At 32.0% G+C, this 27,101-nt stretch overlaps 1 protein-coding gene across 1 annotated transcript in view; it reads right to left on the bottom strand.

Annotated features, from left to right (window-relative positions):
* LOC143240512 (ubiquitin carboxyl-terminal hydrolase 9X-like) overlaps positions 1 to 27,101 on the bottom strand; it is a 144,622-nt gene that overhangs the window by 91,504 nt on the left and 26,017 nt on the right. Inside the window, 8 exon segments of the mRNA XM_076483046.1 lie at positions 361 to 628; positions 4,207 to 4,314; positions 11,596 to 11,694; positions 16,770 to 16,964; positions 20,061 to 20,123; positions 20,474 to 20,612; positions 24,902 to 25,153; positions 26,119 to 26,234. Coding sequence (XP_076339161.1) covers positions 361 to 628; positions 4,207 to 4,314; positions 11,596 to 11,694; positions 16,770 to 16,964; positions 20,061 to 20,123; positions 20,474 to 20,612; positions 24,902 to 25,153; positions 26,119 to 26,234 — 1,240 coding nt within the window.

Here is a 27,101-nt window from a genome sequence, read left to right as displayed (position 1 = left end):
ATTCAGTGTTTGCCAAATTAGCATTCAATCCAATCACAGTAAAGATTCATGAACCAACCTTGTTCTTCAAATGAAACCATCTTTATTTTCATAAAAGAAGTCCAATTTCAACAAATGGCCTAAAAACAACTTACATTTCTTAATGTTTATATTTCAAAAACATGTTAAAATTAAAAAACAACAAAAACAAATATATTCATCTCTGATAAAGCTTCAATTCATATCTTCTTGTAAAATTTATTGCAAAATGAAACTGAAGTACTTAGGTTCTGCACATATAATGGAAAACATTACACCAACACACTATTTTCTTACAGCTACTGCCCAGATGAAAAACAGATCATTTAAAATCAGACAAACCTTTAACCAGTGCTCGAGCCTTGTTCATATATGTAGTAAGGTTATCAGCCACTAAAATGACTAGGGAATGATGTTGTTGTAGTCTGTTGATAACTTCATGTCGATAAAACATGTGAGGTAGGCGCTGAGCATGGTTACAATTTGGAGGAGCTTCACAATACAAGCAACAAATTTCTCTTATCTGTTTCAGTGCTGGTATAACCCATCGATCTGCTCTTAATTCTTCCACACACCGGTCCAGCCAGTATGTCTTTTGAGCATCTCGTTCCTGGGATTTAGAAAGAAAAACCAAATCTGTTTCACATCCAGAAGTTCACTCTGATATTTTGTAACTTGTATTAAAAAGTAATGCTCAAATAATAAGTGTAAGATTTCTAAAAAATAAAATAAACTGTTTGATTCCAAACAAAACAAACTTACAACGGCTCTTACATAAAACTATTACTGGTGTTAAAAGATGCTGTTAAAATGAAAAACATGTTTGATGAGAAAATGCTAATGCAGTGTTGTCATGAGTGATGGCACTGCAGGTAACACCCTAAGTACCTAGGCATTTGGTTCACTTCAGCTTGTTCAACAGTATAATACCTTTATAACAGATTTAAATGTCACATCTCTTTTACTTCTTTCCATAAAAGGCTGGTTAACATGATTGACTTGCAACCACAAAATAACCATCAGCTTCCATGTTATAACTTTTAACATGTTTTCTATATTTTTGCAAAATCTGGCAAGCTTTCACTTAACATTACAAGACCTTTGTACATAAAAACAGCAAAAGGAGAGATTTTTTAATTTAGTACTTTTACAAGAGATTTGTGCATGAATATGTAGTTAGTGTCGACTGCTCTGAGTGCAAAGTTACTTTCATGTTAAGATTAAAAATACTTTTCCTCATTTGAAAACTTCAACTTGCATAATCTCTAAATTCTCCTAAATAAATATGAAAATATTTTTAAAGTAAAATCTTATTTGATATGGTTCTTTTGCTATCCTAACTCTACATGGACTTGTATCCATCATAAAAATATTAATCTATATTAGTCTTTTTTTTTCTAGAATGACTACTGATTCTAACAGGAAACTACAACTGTTTATTCTTAAATGGATTATAGTTTGTAACAGTCTACATCTGTTTACATCTAATTTTATTGTTTTGTTACATTTGAACCATGTATACAACAGTCCTTTAGTACTTCAGTCAATAACAAGCTGATTTAAATGATATTGCTTGTATCACAAAAAGGTTTACATGGAAGAAATATCTAATATATTTACACCCGGTATGTGGCTTTGGCAAACATCAGTATTTTGAAGATTATACTATACGAATTGTGTAGGAACTCACCAGTCAACTGTATGATCCTGCAACCAACAGTTTCCTGATGATCATAATTTCGTAACTGTAAGAATCATGGGTTAACTGTATAATCCTTGATCATCAGCAACCAATATACCAGTAATAGTGCTTTGTTCAATGTTTCTGAAGATTAAAACCAAAATGTGGATTTTCTTCCTCCAATTAAAGCCACACAAGTTTTACAATTGGAACTTCCACATTTTAAATGGAACCAGCATTAAGCTTATAGCAAAATAATCTCTACTTTTTTTACAGATAATCAATGGAGAAAATCATTTAATGCTACCAATGATAAAAAAAAAATAAATGTAATTCCACATAGCAGACTTGAAATCAAAACTTGGGAATGTAAAGTAAGAGGAAGATGATGTCTGACTGCATGCAATGGCTGTACTAGCATACAGTTATGAGGTACTAAACCAAGTGCTTGCTCTCAGGATAACAGCTGGATATGGACATACTAAACTCCAAAAAAATGATGTTTCATGTCTACAATCTAGCTTTGCACTCTTGTTAAATAATTTGTTACTTAAAGCTTTGACCATTGTTCTATACATTAATAGACAATATATATATATATATATGCTGGTATTATACATTTTTGTTAGTCTTTATCACAGTTTTTATTCAACTGCGTAATGAATAAACAAAGTGTGAGTAGGTACTTGACTCATTTCCTCTCACACTTTTATGGCCACTTCATTTCTTCCATTAAAGTTAGACACAAACTTTAAAAATTAAAATAACAGCTGGATACATATTTATTTGTGCCGATGGAAAATTGCAATTTCAAACTTTTAACCAAAACGTTTCACAAAGATGAAATTTACAGAATTCTCAGACTTTTCCACCCAACTAATATAACAGTAAATATAAATTTTCTTTACAAACTATTATTCAAAGTCTACCTGCTGGTACATCTGAAATGTCTGTAAAATAACCTGTACAGGAAATATATTTGTTTTTTTTTCTAAATGCCTAAGAACTCAAAATTAGCAACAGCTCTGATGTTTAGCAGGAGATTAGGAAGATACACTGTATTTATTTATTTTACAAATTGATATAACAAGCACAATTATGAATATCCAGACCAATTCAATGAATAAAAATATTTCTAATAAAAGGAGCTGGCTTCAAGCATGCCCATACTTCAATAATCAATTGATAATTCTTTTTGGTAATTTGTTTTGCATCATTCTTGTATATTTAACTGAAATTAACAAGATTTAGTCTAAAATACCAAGCAAACAGTGTATTTCAGTGATGTTTCAGATTTTTTTATTTCACACTAGGAAAATGTAACCAGTAGCACAAACAAATTGAAATTTGATGACATGTGTAAAATAATAAACTTCCTGCAAATTCAGATCAACTGATTAGTTATACTTACTATGGACACAAATCTCATGATTTTTTTTTTGCCACGACATTTATTTTCAAACTGTAACTCATAGACACACATGAACAGATAAATCTCTCTCTAAACCACTTACATCCATCTTTTTTTTTCAGTCATAAATTTAATAAAAATAAAGCTGATAAGTGTTAAGTGGCTGTAAAAAACTTTTTTTTTTATTATCAAGAAATATCATCTAGTTCTCAAACAAAATTCTTGTATTTTAATATTCAAGTTCAGTTCTTGATTATTTTAAATTTATACCTATTTCAACATTATTATAACATTTGTGTACATTCTGAATCTTTTTTAATCTCTTGCTACTTACAATAATGACAATATTCTTTTGTTAAAAAGTTGCTCTTCAGTTTTGCATATTCAGCATATGAAAAGCAAACATATTTTTAAATATTTAAAACTTGTGATATGCAAGAGTAGAAAATGAGCTCACCAACAATCATGATAAAAAAAACAATCTTTCTATTCTCTAACAACAAAACAGACTTTAAAGTACATGTTTAGGTGTGTTTTTTTTAATTTAACTTTGGATAAGTACCAAAAGTTTGTTACACTTATATTTATGAAGTCATATTTGCACAGCTAAAAAACAATTTTTAAACAAGCTTTTGCATTTCATTATTTGATAAATTTCCTCAACTTATTCTGTGCATTCCAATTAATCACTTCAATACACATATAGTATGAAACTACCCAAGGTAGTTGTTGAAAAGGAAATGTATTATTCTAGCAACACACATGTATTACTCTTGTAAACTGTTTATGGTACCACCATATTTTTCAAATACACTGATTTAGAACAAAATTAATAAATTAATTTTCAAAACCTATGACTTCCTAAAACACAAACTAAAAGTGCACTCTTCATGACACAAACACATATGTTTTCACGTATATGATCCATCAGTACCCTTCAATTTACTTTACATTTACAACAAAACTTTAAATTTCAAGTCATTTTTCCTTCCATAAAAATTAAAAAAATATATCTAAACTGCATTTGTCACAACACTGAACAACCAAAATCTCCAGAACAGCTCAAATTAATGATTATAACACATGTAATAATTACCTGCGAACAACTATAATCGAGGATTTTCACATGGGCAGTTAGTGCTTGATCCATGATATCAGTGGGTACATCATCACTATGGGCAAGGTTCCACAGGAGATTGAGGACCTGAAAAGAAACCAACATTGATATGCACACTGGTTTGTTTTGTGAGTATATACGTGTATATTTTTAATGAAAGGAAATAATATTTAAGATCATAAAATATATATTTATATTCCCTTCACAGGAAATAACATTATCATAAAATAGGCCTTCAACTAGTGTATATGCTGCAAGCAACTAATAAAATAAAAGCCTGACTGACACTGAAATACAAGCAAGTTTTAGCACAACCTCTCTAGGGGAGCTGCTATACCATAATCAACTAAGCCTTACAGAAATAAAGTATGGTTACATATTTCACACAGTTGTTTTCCAGCTTCTACTTAACAGTCACTGTAGCTGAGAGTATTCATATGTCATTGAGCACGTTAAGTTCCTAGCTCAGAGCATGATACACTACAACTCAGAACTGAATTTTACATCCCAAACACAGAAGAACAAATTGTGTATTTCTGTACATATACATGTTTTAAAATACTGAAGCATTATAAAAATAGGATGTTGCTGGCTATTACAGGGTCTTTCTGCAACTATGCAGATTTTCTATGTATAGGCTTGTTCAAATCACTGGCGCAAGATTTATTTTTTTACATTATAATTTTAAAATTATTAAGCACACAAAAATGGACTAATTTTAAAATTAGCATCTTGGAATTAACTATTTTTAACTTCCTCCCTGGAACAGTATTTTATTAGGAGTCTTTACAACTATCACCAATGGCTTACATATTCACAAGTAACTCAACTGTATTTTGGTTGTCCTGTTGGTGACAGTACAGGAATAAGTCTTTTTAACCAGCTTACTGTATAACTTAGAAGATTCGTAATTTCAGGGTGTCAAACAATTTGATCAAAAAATAGGGAAAGTAGGTTTTAGAGCAGGGTATCACACCACATTATTCAGTGTATTAATCAATACAAGGTCTCTACTCTCTTTTATAACAAATACTGTTGCAGTCTGTTTTGTTTATTACATTCAATGTGAGATATTAAACATGAAAATACTTAAGTCATGTATCTGTCATTCACAGACTGTGGCATTTCAAGAACAATAACCAACTGTACAATAGCATTTAATTTTCACGATATGAATATGATACGCAATAGCTTTTTATGACACATATTCAGTAACTTTTTGCATAATGAAAATTCTGAAAAAGTAGGGAGAAAAAACCCATGATGTTTGAAAGAAAAAGAAAGAAAAAAAGAAAGAAAAGTAGATCTGACACGATTGAGATATAGCAACAGATACTTGAACTTAAGTTGTGAGCTATGTGTACATAGCAGATTAAGGCAAAATTCAGTGAAACAACATGGTTGAATACAAACTATTCATTAAATGGTCGTTTGGTTGGTTTGGTGTTTTTTGGCACAAAACAACTCGGCTATCTATGCCAAACATCCAGTAAAAAGTTAAAGTACAATTATTAAGGTAAAACAAAACAAAGTTTAATTTCTGAATTAAAAACATAAATAGCATTAAATACAATTTTTATATCTAGTCTACAGCAATTAGAGAAAAAATATATTAGTATAAGTTGCAAAGGACTTTCTGTAGCATAATTGTAATTATCATAACTTTCCAGGATGACTAATGGGTAAGTTCAAAAATGAGAGAGAGTTTTAACAACAGCAAGACAGAAAATGTGGCTTATTGTGACCAGAGTGTTACACAGACAACACAATGGTGCATCAGTTCCAGATATAAGAAAATGATGAGTTAAAAAACTGTGACCAATGCGTAGTCTAGTTAGGACAACTTCCTCTTTCCGATCCTTATGGAAGCAAGATTGCCAAAGTCCAATAGAGGGTTTTATTTGGAAAAGCTTGTTCTCACATTGCTCACTCCAAGTTGACTGCCAACTGGCACAGAGCAGAGCCTTGAATACAGGACCATAGTCCATGTATGGAAAAGGCACAGCAGGGATAGTGCCAGAGCAGACAGATTTAGCTGCAGTGTCAATGAGCCTGTTCCTGCAAATACCAATGTGACCTGGTATCCAGAAAAACTGGATAGAAGTAGATGTTAAAGAAAAATGGGCCAGTCAGTTTTGAATATTGGCGAGAACAGGGTGATAACTACTGTGAAGTGATTCCAACAGAGAAATAAGTGTGTCAGTATAAATAGTACAATTTGAATACTGTTTAACTTCTATGTAATCCAGGGCAAGAGAAAGAGCATACAGTTCAGCAGTGAACACAGAAACTGTAGAGGGGATTCTGCATGCAACCACTGAATTACAACAAACCATGACAGAGCCCACAGAGTCAGTTGATTTCGAACAATCCATATAAATGGGAATGGAAGACAGTTCGAAAGATGTTTGGCAAACACAAGACAGTATTTCCAATCAGAAGTATCCCCCTTCTTCAAATGACTCAAAAAAAGTCACATTTGCAGACTGTAATAAGCCATGGTGGGATGGGCTGACTAGTGGATACAGTAATGTTATCCTAGGACAGATCCAATTCATCCAACTGTGACTGAATACAAAGACCAAAAAGAGAAATAACAGATCTTCTGTGAAAAAGGAGGCCCACTGAGGAAGGAAAACACAACTCCAGGTGGGTTGCTGTGGTAAGGATTCAAAGCATACAGTAAACACAGTTGCAAACAACGGAGGTGTAGAGGAGGTTCATGAGACTCTGTGTATAAGCTCTGAACTGGGGAAGTGCAGAAAGCCCCAGTACAGAGCCGAAGTCCCTGGTGATGAACAGGGTCCAGCATCTTCAAGGCCAAGGTCCTGGCAGAGCCACAGACCAGTGATCCATAATTTAGTTTCAATCTTTAGCATAGAACATCGACCCAGTCACCAAGTGGTGGAAGAGAGGGCACAGATGACTTTCAGCACTCTTGTACATTTGACCAGTAGCTACTTGATGTGTAGGATAAAGGCCAGCTTAGGGTCAAAGATAAGTTCAGGATCAAGGTAAATACCCCATTGGAAGCAAAAGTGCATGCAAACAGTTTTAGAGAGAGAGAGAAAAGCTATAACCATTTGCTGCAGTCCACTTCAATAAATGACTAAGGACAGTCTGTAAATGCCCCTCAATATACCTTATGTTCGACAACTGACATGAGATGTGAAAGTCATCATAGAGCCCGTTTGCAACAGTAAGAAGGAGTTGTTCAGTGATGACATTTCTTTATAATGAAAATTCTGACACTCAAAACACAGCCCTGAGGGTCTCTCCAAGTGTCTGTATAAAAGAACAGGAAAAATGTCAAATCCACATGAACTTGGAAACACCTGTCCATTAAAACATTTTTAATATACATGGGCAAATAGCCACATAACCCATATAAATGGAGATCTTGCAAAATGCTGTACTTTCTTGTTATATCACAAGAATACTCATGTCAAAGAATACCGAGAAAGGCTTAACTGATTAATGTTTCAAGTCGAATCAGGTGGTCCATGGTGGAGTGCTATCGTCGGAACCCACACTGGGTAGGCAAGAATAGGTTGTTTGATTCAAGGAACCAAACAAAACGAGCATTAATAATCTTCTTTGAGGTCTTACAGACACAGCTCGTCAAAGTAATTGGATGGTAGTTTGAAGGAATCTTAGGATCCTTCCCAGGCTTAGAGAAAGGTAGGACAACAGCCTGGCACCAGGCATCAGTAAAAACATTCTCCTGCCAGATCCAGTTAATAACAATCATAAAAATAGCAAGAGAAGCAGAAAATAGATGGCACAACATTTCATAGTGTACATCATCCAGTCTGACCAATGTACTGCCAGACCAATGAAGGGATATTTTGAGTTGCACCTGTGTAGAGAGACAATTATAGTCGTAGAAACAATCAGCTCAAAAGGAAAGAGGTGATTGCTCTTCTCAAGTCTTCATGGCTAAAAAGGTTGATGATGAAGCAGAAGTGCGAGATACCTAGCAAAAGCTTTCACCTAGAATATTGGCAATGCTCCAGATATCAGTTACTTCCCAGCCATCAGAGAGCAAGATCAAGAGGGCGACAGGCTTATATTGCCCACTGACCTTTTGATTCTTGTCCCATATGACTTTGGAACTGGTGATAGAAGATATGCTGGTTGTGAAATTAATCCAAGAGTCCTTCTGGCTTTGATGTCTTACCCACCCTGGCTTGTTGGAAAGTGATGTGGTTCAAGAGTGTGAAATACCTACAAAACGTATCCAGGGCCCATTTTTGAGCCTTCCATGCCATGTGGCAGGCAGGATTCCACCACGGACAAGAATATCGTGGAAAACATGTTGAGGTTTTAGGAATACATTGAGCAGCTGCTTGTACAATATAGTCAGTCACTCCTGCCAGGAAGTTGTCTACTAATGGCTTACAGACAATGGCATGATCAAGTTCTGCAAAAGCAATAAAAGAGGGCCAGTTTGCTTGATCCAACTTCCATCAGGATATGTGGGTCTGCTGACATCGTCCAGGCCAGTCTCTCTCAAAATTGTAGGAAAATTATCACTGCCTTCTAGGTTATTGTCAACTCTCCATGAAAAGTACAAGAAGAGTAAAGGGGAGCAAACTGAGATATCAGTAGCAGAAAAGGACTGAAAAGGTGCATGAAAATAAGTATAAGAACCAGTATTGAAAAGGGAAAGGTTGTGATCAGAGAGCATACTCTCAATGGAGAGACCCCTCCCATCAATATAAGCACTTCCTTAGAGGGGATGATGTCCATTAAAGTCCCCCAGGATTAAAAAAGGGAGACAGCAACTGTTCAATGAGAGCATCAAGGGCTGATTGATCACAGGTCTCTCCAAGGTGGCAGGTAGAGAGAACAAATAGTGATGGTATGGCCCAAGGAAACATGGATGGCTATGTTGAGTGACAAAGACAGGGTGAGCACATGCTAATCAACCAACAGTGCCAAACCTCCATTCACTTGTCCATCACAAAGCATGTCATTTCTGTACAAAGAAAACTGCTAAAAGGTGACTGTATTGGCAGGTTCCAGAAATGTTTCCTGTAAGGAAAGACATACAGGATGGTAGGAAGCAATCAGTGCTTTGATATCATCCAGATAAGAACGTAAACCTTGACAGTTCCATTGTATCAAGGTGGCCATTTTTATTTATGCGTAAGCAAATTGAGTGGAGAGCCCTTCTGTTTATGACCACGTCTTTTTTCTTTATTGTCTTTATTCAATGGAGGTCTGTCAACTTCTATGGATCCTTTCCTAGACAGGTGTTTATTGTTCGAAGAGGATTCCAGTGACTGAGGACATGAATGGATGATCGTTTAGTATCTTGGGGTTGGAGAAGGAGACAAATTCCGAACCAAAAAAGTGGATGTTGGAATTTGTTGGGATGAATTAGGGACAGAGATGGGTGTTAAAGATTATTCATCAACTTTTTTAATCGTGGAGATCATAAGACTTTTCATGTGGTTTGAGAACGATTCTTTTGGAGGCACAGAGAGATCTGTCTGTACTCCCATTGTAGTGCAGCAGTATACATCCTAGATGAAGTGGTGGACAGCAACTTACAAGCCTCAGGGTAAGTAATGTTTTGAATCATCTTCAAATGCTGCACCTCTTTTTCTTCCAACCATTTAGAGCAAGAGCTATTGCAATTGATGTGATGAAGGTCTGTTTCATAGTCATAGGCATTGTGATCCTTGCCACCGCAATGAGTGCATGTCAAGGAACCACTCCATAATGTCTTTGAGTAACCGAACTGCTGACACTGGAAACATCTGAGAGGGTTTGGAATGTATGGCCGTACCCCTTGTAGTTAAGATAACCTGTCGTGATGGACACTGTGATGTAAAAGTTAAAATGAAGACACTGGTTTGCGTCGCAATTCCATCTGTGCAAGTGGAGATCTGCCTCACTGCAAAAACTCCTTGGGTGGAGAAACCAGCGAGAATCTCCGACTCTGGGATATTTTTCAAATCCCTCTTAACAATACCTCCTTGTGATGAATTCAAAGTAGCATGAGGCACAAACTCAATAGGTACATCCCCAATCACCTTTGAATGTAAGAAGAGTTCACTGTGTTGAGATGTGGATGTTTCCACAAATATGTCACCAGAGCAAAGCTTTTTGACTGACTTTGGAAAGCCAACAAGTCCCTCTAGTCCCTTCTGAATTAGAAAGGGATACATTTTCCATAAAGATTTGTCTGAAAGAGAATGGAGTATAAGAAAATGAGGTACAGATGTTACAGATTGCTGCTCAGAATCTTCAAGACGTGGTGGCTTACCTTTGGACTGTTTTTTCACTATTTTATTTGAGTTTTTTTTGGAGGATTCATAATAATAATAAAAAAAAAATTTCAGCACCCACTGACCCCACCCACAAAGGAGCCCTAAGAGTGGATGCACTACAATGCCAAACGAGGACACTGCAGCAATGCTAGGGTTTCATGGACACTATACCCAAACACCAGCATAAGATACAATGTCCACAACACCTGCTGAAAACATCCAACACTGGTACTTGGCTGACCCTCACCAAAGTAGACCAGCCAATTGATCTAATGGGGCCATCTTAAGGCCACCCTTCTACAGGAATTCAGGGCCAAAGTTGTGTGTTAAGTTTGGACCCCTTAACTACCATGATCCTCTCCTCCCCTTCACAGGTCACAACACACAGCAAACACGTGGGTGGATGTTTAAATCCCAGAGGAGGTAAACTGAAAACACAGAACCTTCTCTGGTAGGACCTCCCTCACCATGTACAGGATTCCACACAGAGGGTTTAATTCAATAAACTTAACCTTTGTACCTTACCTTGATACAAAACATGAACAAAATACTTCTATTTCTTAACTATTTCTTTACCAAATTAATCTCAGAATTGCATTACAATGCAACACACCACTTGCAGTAATGACTGATTAATTACAAGTAGAAGTTAAGAAAACTTCTGGTACAGATCATTTTATTACACTTTATTTATATTATGAATGGGAGTCTTTAAACAAATATATTTATAGACAGACAGAAAAAAATAAAATTACTTTTTTAAATCTTCAATTTTCCTATTATACATTAAGACAAATAAAGCTGAAAATGTGAAAATAAAAGTACAGTTATAAGATACTTAACTAACAATTATTTCAATGGAGGGAAATATTATCTGTGTGTGCATAAATACTACTTATAAGCAAATACTTTTGGTTTTTAAGAAACATCCATAATGCAATAGCCATAAACAAATGCTCAAAATACCATAATTATAAAAATAATAATCACCAGATGAGTTGAAATAAAACTGAATTCACTTAATGTATGGTTACTAAATGTTCCACCACTAGGATTTTAAACATATACAGGTAATGGCATGCTATACCTTGTGAGCCATAAGCCCATCTTTGTCATCTTCAGCCAACCTTCGGATTAATTCCAAAGGTTTTTCTCTTTGTTTCTTTGTGGCATTGGCCCAGCTTGCCTAGAAGAAGAAAAAGAATATTTATAAACAGTTTATCACTCTAAGCTAGTGAGATACAAATTTTCACAGTGAACCTTTTGATACAAAAGCTCTTTCACATGTACAAGAAAATTTGTAAGGAAGACAATGACAAACACAACTCCAACATAATTTATAAAATACAATGCAACTGCCATGACTTCTACATCGAAGAAACAAGCAGAAAAATGGAAACTAAGAAAAAAAAACAAAAAAAACACCACACGTTTTCTAACACTGCAAATCAAATAAACACAACATAACCATAGAAAACACCCGGATATTAAGTAGGGAAACAAATATAAACAAATGCAAAATCAAAAAAGCCCTATTTATACAGCAACTAAAACCAAAATTAAACTAATATAAAGGAACACCTTAACACTCCTACGAAAAGACGTTTCTAGTCCTGATTTCTCCAAGTCCGTTCCCCTGGCTGTGGTTTCGCTAGATAGCAGATAGGGACAGTGAGAATCTCGTTAATCCATTCATTAATGGACTTAAATGGCAATTTCATTTAAATACAAAATTATTAGCCTAATATTAATAACCTTTCAAGTTGCTCTGGGGCCTATTAGGCCCCACTTTTCGTAAGAGTGTTAATACCTATACCAATTAATAACCTAACATCCACTTGCAACGCCCCCTATAATCTCGTACCTGTTTATACTTTCATCCCTAAAAATGTGTCCAGCAATGGTCACTTCCCACTCTTTCTTTCTTGACCTGAATGTGACCGAGAAAGGGCAAAATGTTGTTCTCTCTTTATCAATAAAAGTGTTAATACCCATACCAGCCATTCTGAGATGCATTTTCTAATATTTGTATTAAATTTTAATATCTGATGTTATAAATTGGGTTGGAGAATAAGAAATAAGACATCAAATCAAACAAGTCAGCACATAACATACTCAGTGTATCGTGAAGTATTTTTGTGACTTATCTGTACACAAAGGTTTCTTTTCAACTTCTTACTACCTTTCCTGAATATTCCGAACTAATATTTTACAAGTGAAAACTGTCATATCTTTCTATCTATAAGAAGTCATAACAGAAACTTTTTCTTGCTATTTAGGAATAATAATGTTACTTTCTCTCACTCCCCTAAGATATAATTGTATTTGATGTTCTTATGGAAGAATAAAATTAGATACAGATGAGAACAAGACACATAAATATAGGAAGCTTCAATAAAAGAATTAGGAACTATTTCTAAATAGAATAGGCAAAAATGATTTTACAATTTTATTGAAAATTAAAATTGCTTAATTTCAGTTAAACTGCTTATTCTACACAGTGTTTAAGAATAATTTAATCTTCTGCCAGATTAGCAAATCAACTTTAAGGGTTCAGGATGTAACTATCCATGAACAAGCAACTTGAAAATATCCCAAAACAGCATGTACAAAATCCAACTCTATGTAAAAATGGTAAGCCATTAGGAAGTTAATATGTTAAGTTTGCTTATGGTTCTATAGTTTGAAATCAAGTAATACAAATTTATTGTTAAAAATTTATTTTCTTGTTCAATGGACTATAAATTCAAAATACTGTATTCAGAATCCTATAGATTTTCCTAAAAACGTCCAGCTAAGTCTCAATGAGGTAGTGACTGCATACATGGCTCATGACAAAGGTTAGTTTTTTAGTATTCAGAAGCAAGAATAAAGTTCTCATGTTTAAAAGTTAATCATGTTATCTTTAATAACTTAACATGTAAACTGTATTTGAACAGTAATAAATCAGTTGGTTTACTATTACTACCATTCTTCCCACAACCTAAGGTACAACTTATAATCCCACATTATAATTTGTAAACTGGCATCTTTTCAATGCGTGCAGCATTTCTTGTTTAATTTATTTCTGTTTTGGCTTGTTTATTAAGTTATAACAAACTAATATAATTAATCAGAAGTTTGGATTTGCTGTTTTTAACAAAGTCACTCCTTGTGATTTTGTTTACTTTATCAAAATGTATTAATTTACACTAAAATATATCCAATGTTCAATCTTTATAAAGTTAAGTGTAACAGTCTTAACTAATGACATATTGTGAAACTATAACTAAGCCTCGCAAGCTGATTATGGTTGTTATACTGCCGCAAATGTTATAAAATGTAATAGCAAAAGAATTCTCGTGTGTCCTACCATAAATACTTTTCACTCTATTACTTAAACAAATTCATTTTATAAAATAAAAACGTAATTTATCTATTAACATGTACTATATGTAACATGGAATACATGGGTCAAACTTCAAACCCACTGCATGTGTATAAATTTGCATAGGTTTCAAGTTAAAACAATATAATGAATTTATAGAATTACAACATTTCAGGATTCACCCTTTTACCTGTGTTAACGTAATTATATCAGAAATAGTTAATGAAGACTATTGTTAATAGACTTGAACGAGAAGACTTCTATATTTTGAAACTAAGAACATTCTATCCTTATAGATTAACTCAAGATTTTAATAATTCTACTGCTTTGAGTTTGAGTAATGATTACTGTATTGCTAATTTTTTCTTTACAGAAAACTTTTTCATAAAAATAGGAAAACTAAAGTTAAAGGAAATAAATTAAAATGGGTTTTTTAAAATTTTGTAGTTATTTAGATAATAGTTTTTATTCTATTACTAGAACTTATTATTATCAACTTAATCTTCCCAAAATAAGAGTATTAATTAATGTAATTAAAATTATGATTTTGAAAATGATCATGCAAAACATTTATTTATAGATATAAAATATCGGTTAATATAGAAGTCAATGATTTATCAAGTTTAGAGAAACTGCAATTCAAACCTTCATATTTGGTAATTAATTTTAGACAAAATATTTATTGATTTGCAAATTTCTAAAATTATTCATCAATCTCTCAAAAATAATATTTTTCTTTGTAAAAACTTAAAACTTACCATCAGTTATAAATACAAAGTTCTAATTGGTCCATTCCCACATAATTATAACAAATTTTTTTAACTAACCTAAATTAGATGGAATTAATTACTTACCTCGTGAGTGTGAAAATAGTTTATTTATTGATACTTTTCATAAACATATTGTTACAAGTATCTTAAAAATTATAAAAGATAAAATATTACATGAATTACTCAAAACAGAATCTGAATACAATAGCCATAAAATGTAATAAGAATAATAGAAATAGAAATTTTAAAATAATATTCTAAAATCTATCGAAAACAATATTAATGAATATATTTTAAGACCTAACTATATTACATCTTATCCACCTAAATGGAAGCTGTATGTACTTAAAAAAAATAAAAATTATCCCATATGAAATTTAAATATCATACGGATTTATCGTTTCATCAGTTAAAAAATAAGGTTAAGGAATTGCAAAAAAAATATGTTGTAGTTCCCACTAATAAAGCTAACTTTAACATTGGTATAATTTGCAAAACATTTTATGCACTAATTATGATAAAAGAAATCAATAGTACACAGACATTCAAATTTGTTAACCATTCTAAAAGATACAGTAATTAATAATTTTATTAAAGCTTACAATAAACTTTGTTTTAAGCAAAATCACTACGTACATTTACCACTTCTTTATGCTGTTCCCTAACTACACAGATCTCCAATTAAATTTTGATATATTTATAATTCAATAAGAATTATCAAACAACTTGTTCTATTGTTAAATAAGTTACTTAATATTTTTACTTGATTAAATTAAAAATGTAGTTTTTAATAATGAAAAAAAATATTTTTGGGGAAATAAAAAATAATCTACCTAGTTTAAAATATCTAAAAATTGTGAACAAATAAATATTATTCAAACATTTTATTTTACATTGTACATCACAATTCTATTAAAAGATTTAATCTTCATTTTAAATTCATTAACAGAACAGTTATGTTATCCTTTTATAGAACTGAAAGAAAGAAAATTTAGCTCGAAAAACAAAAGATACATCAAGTTTCTGTATTTACAATAATTATATATATTTTTGAATAAACAGGTTTTTAAACAAATAATAGAAGTTCCAATGGAAGCTAACTTCTCTACTTGTATGGCAAGTTTATATCCTTACTATTATGATAATATATTTATCAAAACCTATACAAATCCAGATATTTTTAATTACAGATACATAGATGATTTAATTAGTATAAATAATCTTGAAATAAATAATGTTATTAATGTTATTTATCCAGCAGAATTAGAAACTGAATATACTTCAATATCTAATGCAGAAGTACATTATTTAGATTTAGAATTTAAAATAATTGATAAGGATATCAATGTAAATATTTTTGATACAAGAAAATATTTTGTCTTTTGTATTTATGGTTTACCCTCTTTTAATAGTAATGTACCATACCCTTCCGTTATTAGCATTATATCTTAAATCAAGATACAAAAATATTAAAGAACAAAGATCAAATCTTCTATATAAACATGTATTACTCAAAATTGCATTAATAGAAGCCTAATACATTTTATTTCAGTTTTTTACAATTAATGACACAAAAGTAAGACAAAAATGGCTGGAACAGATTGCGTAACATTTTTTCTCAACTTTAAGAAGTTATTTAAAATTTTCTAAAGACAAAAAATAATCTTGACGTGTAAGTCCTATCTTTAAAACCTTCATAAGCCCCTTTCACAATATTACAGTAATTGATCAGAGCTTCATATTTACTTCCTGACCTTGAGTTTTGTATTTATAAGCTTTTATAACAATAACCAGTCTTCTAAATTAAGTTTTAAAGTAATTATAGCAACATCTTTAGTGTTCTGCAATAAATGAAGCTTTCAGTGTACAACCAACAACAACAAAAAAAAAAAGAGGAACGTTCCAAAAATTTAATACAACTGTTCTTACTTAGAAATCAAATGTGCTATACTCTTTGCACTAAGTTTTTAAGACTTTACTTAGGAGACACATTTCTTGGCAAGTCTAAAAAGGGAAAAATTACTTACTTGAAGGATTTGTGGATTTATCAACATGTAATTGAACATTCAATAAAATCATACATTGTTAAACCCCCTCCCCCAAAAACAGTAAATATCTTCTTACTCTGAAACATTCAAACAAATGATCTAGTTGTTCCAAGGTAAAATCCCAAGCAAGTTTAGCTAGAAGGTCATGAACATTCTTTACTATAGCTTCATGTTTTCCTGCTTGAGCAGCCCAGATGTCATCCAAGTCTTCCAGAGTCAGTGCCTTTTCTTTTATGATGAACCTTATAATTTTTTCTAACTTCTCTACATACTATAAAAAATAATGCATCTTGTATACCACACATATTAAAAACAAGGTGTGATGTTTTTTTCACAATGGTTCTCATATGGCTTTGAAAAAATTAATTAGTTCACAAAAACAAAACCAATTCAAGCAAACGAGCATAACATTTTATTTTATACGAGTTTCAATTAGCTGATACACGTTTTTGCTTTGGATACTGGTACAGAGAAGCATAAGCCTATCTATACTGGTTAAATAGATAAACTACAGGGAATGCAGACCATCAATGTCATAATGTATCTATAACCTTGAAAAGTGTGTGTGTGTGTGTGTGTGTGTGTGTGTGTGTGGAGGCAATTCTGTAACATAGCATTATGAGCTACAGTTCAGTAAGTTACCCATTCAAAAGGTTTTTATACTTGTGTGTAATGAAATTTAAGAAAATATCTTAAAGTATTTCTGATTCAAACAAAATATTGACTGTGATCATATTAATTCTGTTTTGATGTCATTTATAAAACACAGGTCCAAGAATATCTTCTATTGATCTAAATCTATCAAATGATGTATAACATTATTTTAAGGACAGATAATTGTTAATTCCATACAAGCTATGTTCCTGTGGAAAAGATAATGGCAAGCTTGGATGACTGTATGATAGTTCCTGTCACAGTTAAAAAGCCAGAAAATTATGACAGTTAGTGCAAATTGTCTACTTCTTGCATGTTACTACCCTATGTTCTTTGGTGCATTATTTAATTAAATGAAAATTATTTAGTGCATTACTACCATTGGTGTAAAAGAGTAGGCTTAAGTGTCATCAACAATTGAGCAAAAAAAAAGAATTGGTTAAGTACTTCATCTCTTGTTTTTAATGTTTATTATTTACTTATTATATCATAAAACTAACACAAATGTAAAAATGTGGATCTCTATAGGGTAGTTAAGGTTAGATTAGGGTATGAGCACACATGTAAGCAGCTTATGGTTGACATAATTTGATGATGGCTATATTCCGAGTCCACCATGGGGAATCAAACTCCTAATTTTAGTGTTGTAAATCTGATTTGACAATGTAACGTGACCTCAAATTCCCCAAGTGATTTACAACTTATAATGGCATGAACAGTAGTTAGACATGGTTCAAAGAGCAATAAAACAGTAAAATTTAATTGTAAATAGATGTGTACTGTTACAAGTTTAAAAGCTATTTAGGATAAACAAATGTGATTTCATGATACAATTTGAAGTTATTCTAGAAAGAAAATAGGGTAATCTAGATTTATTTCAATTTTTTGTTTTGGTGCTGACAAGCTCAGTCAAACAAACAAACAAGCATTGTCTACAGTTAGGGTAGAAAAAACAGATGAAATACAAAGTTTTATTGGAAACAAACATTTGAAATATATTTAGGATACTTTAGAGATTGTGCAAATCAAATCTCAGATTTTTTGAGATGAATAAAAATATTTTAAATCTTAACATGAAAATCACTTTGCACATGGATCATACAAAACATAATATATTAAACAAATATTTTTTTTGCTTATTTAAAATATTTCATAAGTATGATTTTTTTGTATGTGAGAGATTTGTAATGTATACTGAAAGACTGCTAAATTTCATAAAGATATACATATTAAAAATTAGTAGTATCAAATGTATAAAGAGGTACAAGTACAAAAAGGTCATGTTGTTGATCAAACTGACTAAGCCCATGTTGAGAGAATTAAGAGATACCCATCTAGAAACAACATGCATAGAATAATGTTCACAAGTTGATTATTTTTGTAGTCAAGCAACCATGATATAAGTGAATTCTATAAATATGCCACAGGTAAATAAAGCTTAATATATACAAAACACTATTTTGGAATGTAATACAGTGTCCACAAAATGAAACTAACATATTGCAAAATTTAAACAATGTCAAAATAGTAATAACTGAGATGACAGTTTGTAGTAGTTGAAGAGCACACATACACAGTTTTTACCCTAAAAAAAGTGTAATAATGTATAATGCATTCAAAGTCAACAATTATGTGATTAATAGTAAACATGGTGATAGAGAAGGCTAGGTGCTTCATATTGTTACAGAGATGGACAGACAATATCACTATGTATGGATAAATATCTACCATTTAAGAATTATTTCAAAAAGTACACCAGCAATTTTAAGAATCACAGTGTGTATGTTACACACAAAAAAGCACTACCATAGGCCAGTCTCCTGACTGGTTGCCAGATATCATTCCTCTAGACCCTGTAAAAGACACCATCTATTAGTAAAATGTGACTGACATGAGGACACAATGTGAATAGGTCATTGATGCAATAGCTGTGATTCAGCATGTTACCCAATGCACAAACCGAAATTACATATCAACTCAATATATTGAGGGCTACATATGGAAGATATATAGATGAGTATTGATGAAAAATGGCGTGTTACAAAAACTGTATACATGTGCCTTTCATTCACTACAAACACCCAGTTCATAAATGTTACTGTCTTGTGGCATACATGTTAAGAACCATAATAATTAATCACACTTTTAAAATAATAAAAATAACAAAATAACAAACAAATCACACTTCTCATTGATTGTCACAGGCCTAGAGAATATATTTTGTTTGTGATAACTGGAATTACCTTTCTTTGTTTGAAAATAAAGAAATCAAAAATAGTAGTTATGGATCTGAGAATTCAAATTAATAGACAATACCAGTTTGCAACAGATACTATGAGTTATTTTATACAAGACCATAATTTTTAGCAATAACTATATATTTCATTATTTTTTATAGATATAATGAACATAATTTACTTTGCAAAGATTTAACTAAATTTTTAGAATAATAAAGTGCTTTACTAATGAAATAACTTGGAAATTTACTGTAAAATTCTTACAAAGTTACTGTAGTTCTTGATATCCTATATTACTACTACTTACAGTACACGTACCAACAACTGCTGTTGTGATGGAATTCATTAGTTATTACTTAATGTTTGTCAAGCAGAAACTAACATAACAGTTACCTTTAGTTACAGATACAATCAGTCCTAGAATCTAAACATCTATGTTACAGAAACCTAATTCATTAGGATTATTAATTACTCACCTGAGGTTGATGTAAGCTATCTCTAAGAACAATCTGAAGGACTTTGTTTTCTTTTATCCACTCCTACAAAAAAATAAAGCATATAAAAAAAACACCAAAAAAACAACATCTAGGTCTGAGCTCAGAAGGAAGATTTTAATTCAACATACAGATGGAACCACACAGGTCAGAAGCAGTTTCCACATTAGAAAGTCATATAGCCAAATGATTTGTACAAGTTATGGTTCTGGTTGCCTGTAAGTGTGCACTTAAAACTTGCTTGATAAGCATCTGACTTAACATTAAGAAAACGTTATAATTATTTCATGAAAAAAATGCAAGTTTTTTCAGGAAATGTTAATTACATACGAACAAAAACTTGAAATATTTTGGTGTTACAGGTTATATATAAAACACTCAATCTTCTAACTTACAGCCATTCTTTCTGCTGTAAGCCACTCTTCTTCTTCAATGCCTGTATGGCGATGAGAATAGTAAGACACACTAGCTATCACTTTGTTGACCTCATTAAGAGCATTCATTTTTCCATTGAAGGAGGAAATTTGCAACAATCTATAGAAAAAATAAATCATTAACAGGCATAACATGAAAAAAACTAAAAATGAAAAATGTTTTAACATTTTAATAATGTTAGTTTTTTGTGGTTAAGCACAAAACTACACAATGGTCTATCTGAACTATGACCACCTAAAGGATAGAACAAGATTTTAGCATTATACCCTACTAGTTTACTGCAAAAGTCAGTGGAGGGGAAGGATAGAAGATCAGAAGTGAATGTAACTGTTAGATATATTCTTGTAATAAATCTCAGCCTTATTTGCTTCAGAATGTTATGATATAAACTTAACTACAGATTCAGTTTTATCCTAGTCTAACAATAAAAATAATTTATGACATTTATTATGAAATTCTTATCTTAACAGCCAATTTAGTTTATTTTAATAAAAAATATTACTTTTCATCCTGTTAAAGTATTTATGTACCATAAAAAGGTAAAATGCTTATATGCTATCTTAAATTATTGTACTGTAATAATATTTTCTTGTGATTTTACAGTGTAAGATATTGGACAGTCTGCAGTAAATCAGTACATCATCAAAACAAATGACAATATTGAAACACACTATTTTCTTCTCTTTAATACATAAACAGGATATGAAATTCAGTAATCCTTATTAGGTGATGAATCTCTCTCTTCCATTACCTCAAATATTTAAATCTTTTCAAAACATCTTGCTGTGTATTAGGTGTTTTTAACTACCTACTTTTGTTCTATTGAAGTATTAGCATATGCCCATAATTTACATATTCTTAAGTAATGACTTATATACAGCAAAAGTAAACTTCTCTTTCATTTTTTTTGGTAAAATATGTAAATCCTGGTTTAAATAGAATCCATCACTATACATTTTAAATTACTTATGATCAAACCAAGTTTCTCTTTCAAATTTTACTTCAGCATCTCTCACATTGTCCACATGGGCTTAATCACTTCAGGAGCTGCATTCAAAAATAAAAGTTATAATTTCCCTAAAATGAAAATGTATTTCTGATATGTGCCTCTCTCCACTCACAAAATTAGATTTTCTACTTTTTGATACCCCTTATGTGCAGCCTTTTTCATAATGCATGCTACCTGCCTGAACATTCACCCACCCCCTCATTGGAATTAAAGTTTCCAATATCTCTCTTGTGCAAATCAACATGAGTCATCTCTCCACCAACAGTTTGTTTGTTTTTGAATTTCGCACAAAGCTATTCGAGGGCAATCTGTGCTTCACCAATAGGAGAACACTACTATCACGTGATGGATATGACTATGTGCAACAATCAAATGATCACTTTAAAGTCTGTCAGAAAAATGTAATCATTTGAAGATTGCAAGGACAAGGGTGGGAAGCATGAGAAAAGTGAAGTAGTTATCAGAAGTACATTTTATGTTCAGGAAAATACAATACTTTCCTCTCTTTACAAAATTAGCTTGAACCCTACAGTGATAAGGAGGAGAGACCAGTTTGAGGGAAGAACAGATGCAAGCCATAAGAACATCAAAAGTATATGTCTGTAAATGAGGGAAGCATATTGGACAATTTGATGAGGGACATGGCATCACTTTTGAACCAAGTATATTTTTGCCACGAACAGTTATGAACAAACATGGCTGAAAAAAAAGTGAGCACATCCAAGTGAAAGAGAAGTCAGAAAAGTGGTCCCAATCAGATAAATAACTCAATTCCAGAGAAAGACATTGGATAAAGTAGGATGCATCCCCTGGTTTAAAATGGTCAGCGAGTGGTGAACCATGCTCAGTAAGTCAACTACATCCTCTTAAATCCTCTTTGACAATGGATACCAATGGGGTTATGTGGAAGGCTTATGGCATGCATAATAAAAACATTTTACCTATCTACAGAGAGCAGCATAAAATGGGAAAATCATGTTGTGAGTGGAGGAAAGTACCGTATCAGAAAAAAGATAGACTATACATGCATTAGTGTCCTTAATTTTAAGCCAATGAAGTACAGCGAAGACACTTAGTCAACAGTACCACCTGTCAATTGTTAGGCTACTCTTGTCTGTATGAACAGTAATTTGACTCTTATAATGCATCCATGACCCCAAAGCATACTGTAACCTTACAATTACATGACACATACCATTAACTTCAGAATTCACAGTTCATATTTCTAACCAGTAGGCCATGCATGGCCCCAGAATTATTAAACATTATACAGCTATGAAAAATGTTATATTTATATATGTTTCCTAATACATAAATTTAGAAAGGTTTTGTTTCTCAGTTATTTAATCTCATAAATTATTATTATGTAAAAACGGCTCAATTGGATTGAGAAAATTTTTTATGTAGAGGAGCGAACAGCGTTTTGACCTTCTTCAGTCATCGTCAGATTCACAAAGAAAGGAATAGGTAACTGACCGGAAGCTAACCACATGTTTGAAAGGAATTGTGTAACTGAGTGTTAGAATGTAGAGGGCATGCTTAGATGTTTGAAAAAAGCCAACACAATTTCACAAACACTTTATTCCTACCTATGCAAAACCGACTCACTCACACCACAAATATACAGCATCCCCAAACCTCATAAACCAGATTGTCCATTACAACCAACAATGTTCACATATGAATCGTTTAATTACAATCTTGGTAAATACACGGGCACGGGCATTCTCCAAATATGTAACATCAGCCAGCTCATTTATCAAAGACTTTTAATTTCAAGTCTAATCTTTATCAACTTAATCATAAAGCCTTAATGGACAGTTTCAATGTTATATCCCTCTTTACAGAATTTCCAACTGCTGAAGCCTGCAAGATAGCCATGGAACTCTATATCCGAGACCCTAACCCATCTATAGATATTCCCAGCAACCAATTAGCAACCCTCATAGAATTCACCATGATGAAGACAAACTTCACGTTCAACCACCACAACTATATACAAGCAAATGGCCTAAGCATGGGCAACCCAGTATCACCAGTTCTAGCCAATATTTTTATGACACAAGTTGAAACACAAGCAATTAACACAGCATTACATCTAGCACTATACTGGTATAGATATTTAGATGACACAGTTGCAGATTCACATCTACAGAACACACACTTAATTTTTTCAATCACATTAATGCTATACATCCCAACATCAACTTCACATGTAAACAAGAAGAAAGCAATCAAATATCATTTCTTAACCTCAAAATTACAAGAACCGACACACAATTTAAAACAGAAATCCACCGAAAAATCACCCATACTGGACTATACATTCCTTGGGACTCAGCACATGAAACAAAACAAAACAAAACTCAACATACTAAGAAACCAAATAAACACAGTCACAGAACTATGCTCACCAGATAAAATTAATGATGAATTAGGCAAAATAAAACAATACTTCATCATCATCAATAAGTTTCCTCCACAAACCGTAGAAAACATTATACGCACACACCTAGACAGAAAGAAAAATCAAGCAACAAAAGTAAATATATCTCATGAATAAAAAAATAACAAAACCATATGCTGCTGCATACCATATATTCCCGACATCAGCAAAATAAGCAACATTTGGCAAAACCTAGTAACAAAATATGACATTCCAGTTAATACCAAATTTATTCAAAACCCAGGCATAAAACTGAGGTCTATACTGGCAAACACCCCACCAACATTATTTATAAAATACAATGTGATAACTGCCACGACTTCTATATTGGAAAAACAAGTAGAAAAATGGAAACCAGATTCAAAGAACATAAAAAGTCACCTTCACACATTTTCGAACACTGCAAGTCAAATAAACACAACATAACCACAGAAAACACTCAAATACTAAATAAAGAAACAAACATAAACAAACCCAAAATTAAAGAAGCCTTACTTATATAACAACTCAAGCCCAAAATAAACCAATACAAAGGAACACCTTTATACCTGTATTAATATAGTAAATAATAATAATAACATTAATATAAAATTACATATTCAAACATCTGACCATGCCCTCTACATTCCAACACTCAGTTACACAACCCCTTTCAAACATGTGGTCAGCTTCTGGTCAGTTACCTCTTCCTTTCTTTGTGAACCTGACGATGAACGAAGACGGTTGAAACATTGTTTGCTTCTCTACGTAAAACATTTTCTCAACCCAAATGAACCATTTTAACATATATATTTTTCTCTACAAGTGGGTTTTCTTGCCATCACTGATTAAATTATTATTTAATGAACTTCTGTAAGAAAATCAAAATTACAGAATTTTCAATAGAACTTAAAAACATTTTCCAACTAGAGTCCAAGACAGAACAGCACTTACTTTAATATCATTTTTAGGCGAAATATTTCTAAATTTTTTACAGTTTCCTCCTGATTAGGAACCCTAGATGCTAAACACTTCAATGATTTAACTATTCCTGACAGAGCATCATTTTTTGATTCATTTTTAGCTTCCTTTTTAAGTTCTTCATCAGTTAGGTTGTCCAAGAAAGCAGGAATTACTTCAACAATGGGCATAAAGTACTTTTCAATGGTGAAGACTGTTAGCATTTCAAAACACAATCCAAAAGGCCTGGAAAAAAAAAAAGAAAAAATTAGTTAAGCAACATTAACATATAAATACATTCACACACACCGTTTATTACTTTGAAACTTGTTTAATTACAAAACCAAACACATGGTAGATGAGTTTTCCTTCTAATCATATTAAATCTGATGTATGTATCATACCAGTAATCAATTATGTTCATAATTTTTTTAATTTTGCCCAAAACTACTCTACGGCTATCTGCACTAGCCATTCTAGTTTAACAGCAAACAGAATAGAAGGAAATCAGCTCCTCAACATTACTTGCAACCATATTTTGGGCTACTCTTTTACCAACAGTTAGTTACATTGACTATCAGATTGTATTGCCTCCTTGGCTGAAAAGGCAAGTATGTTTGATGACAAGCATTCAAAACCCATGACCAACAGATTGCAAGTTGAGAACCCTAACAACAAAGTCAATTATTTTAGAGTTCTAAATAAATCTATAAAATTTTATAAAAGGTTTTTAATTTTATTAATCAATTAATTCTAAAGAGTAATCAAAAGGAGTTATGAAAGTGGTAAAAGAAAAAAAAATACTAGGAAAATTATGCAAATTCTGTTTTGGCACATTATAAAATTGTGGATAGAACTGTAATTATAATCATATTAAATATATGTATTCTACGACTATTTAAAGAGGATTAGGTGAGTCTACAAAAATCTATGTAAGGATAATTTTATTGATCAATTAATTCTAAAAAGGTAATCAAAAAAGTTATAAAACTCGTAAAAGAAAATGGTACGAAAAAACATGTTGCAAATTTTGCTATAGTAACCAATAAGTGAAAACAAGTTTTTAAATTAAAAAAAAATACATAACTGCATTAAATAAGAAATGTTTGATACAAGATACTTTTAGTGCATCAAAAATCAAGTCCAGATACAAGTCAAAGGTGTTCCATAGTTTATAAAGTGAAACAAAGAAAGAACTAAATAACACTTACTTTATTAGTGCTGCAATAACAGGAATAGAAAGTACTGGCCCACTCTGAAACCTTTCTAAGAGAATGTTGAATCCATTTAAAGTTCCAAATCTGTTGATAAGATCAACTAACCAACCCTACACAGTTGGAAACAAAAAGTTAATATGGTAGTCAAAGCTTCTTATTTATGTATTTATATATGCAATAAATAAGATTTATACTGTAATTACATATGCGAGTGAACCTTGACACACATATATAATAATATAATAAATCCAGTTCTTTTTATATCACAATCACAGAAATGTTATTTTAAACTGATAACACTAACATTCCCTTATGTTTACTTTCTCACCACAAAAATATTAACCAAGTTGCACAAAAATCACTTTAGATCTCAATCAATTTTTTTGTTTCAAAGTTATTTGAAACTAAAACCATGAATTTAAGAACTTTCATAACTGAAAAGATCTCTTTTGCATGCTCCTACTCGGTTTTACACTGATATAACGTGGACATTAGAAATTTACCTACGTTTGGAGTAACCATATTCATCTTGTACGTGGACGTCAACTCAACTGTTACCCCAAGACAAGCAAACATTTGCTTTCTACATGCTCTACCAGCACATTAACTTCATGCCTGTAGCTCTGGAGTCAAGCTTAAATCTTTAATGCTTCAACAAACATTAAAAAGCTTTCTGAAGGGAAATATATGTTTTTGGAATGAAGAGTTAAAATATCTCATAGCTGAAATTGGGAAATTTAGTTGAAATATTTCCACCAACTATCATTTAATATTAAAATATGTTTGGTGAGAATGTAGCATAAGAACTGACAAGTACTGGATTTATAAAAATCAGCTATTTGATGTCAAAATATAGATTTTGTAGGAACAACTTTAAAATTAATTGATTTCACACTAATACAGGATTAATGGGAAGGCTATCATTCTGAGAAAATAATTTTCACTTAACACATTTTCAAAGAAATGCTGTTTAACTG

This window comes from Tachypleus tridentatus, chromosome 13, assembly GCF_004210375.1.
Source record: "Tachypleus tridentatus isolate NWPU-2018 chromosome 13, ASM421037v1, whole genome shotgun sequence".
NCBI lineage: Eukaryota > Metazoa > Arthropoda > Merostomata > Xiphosura > Limulidae > Tachypleus > Tachypleus tridentatus.
This window is presented reverse-complemented; position numbering and strand designations above follow the sequence as displayed.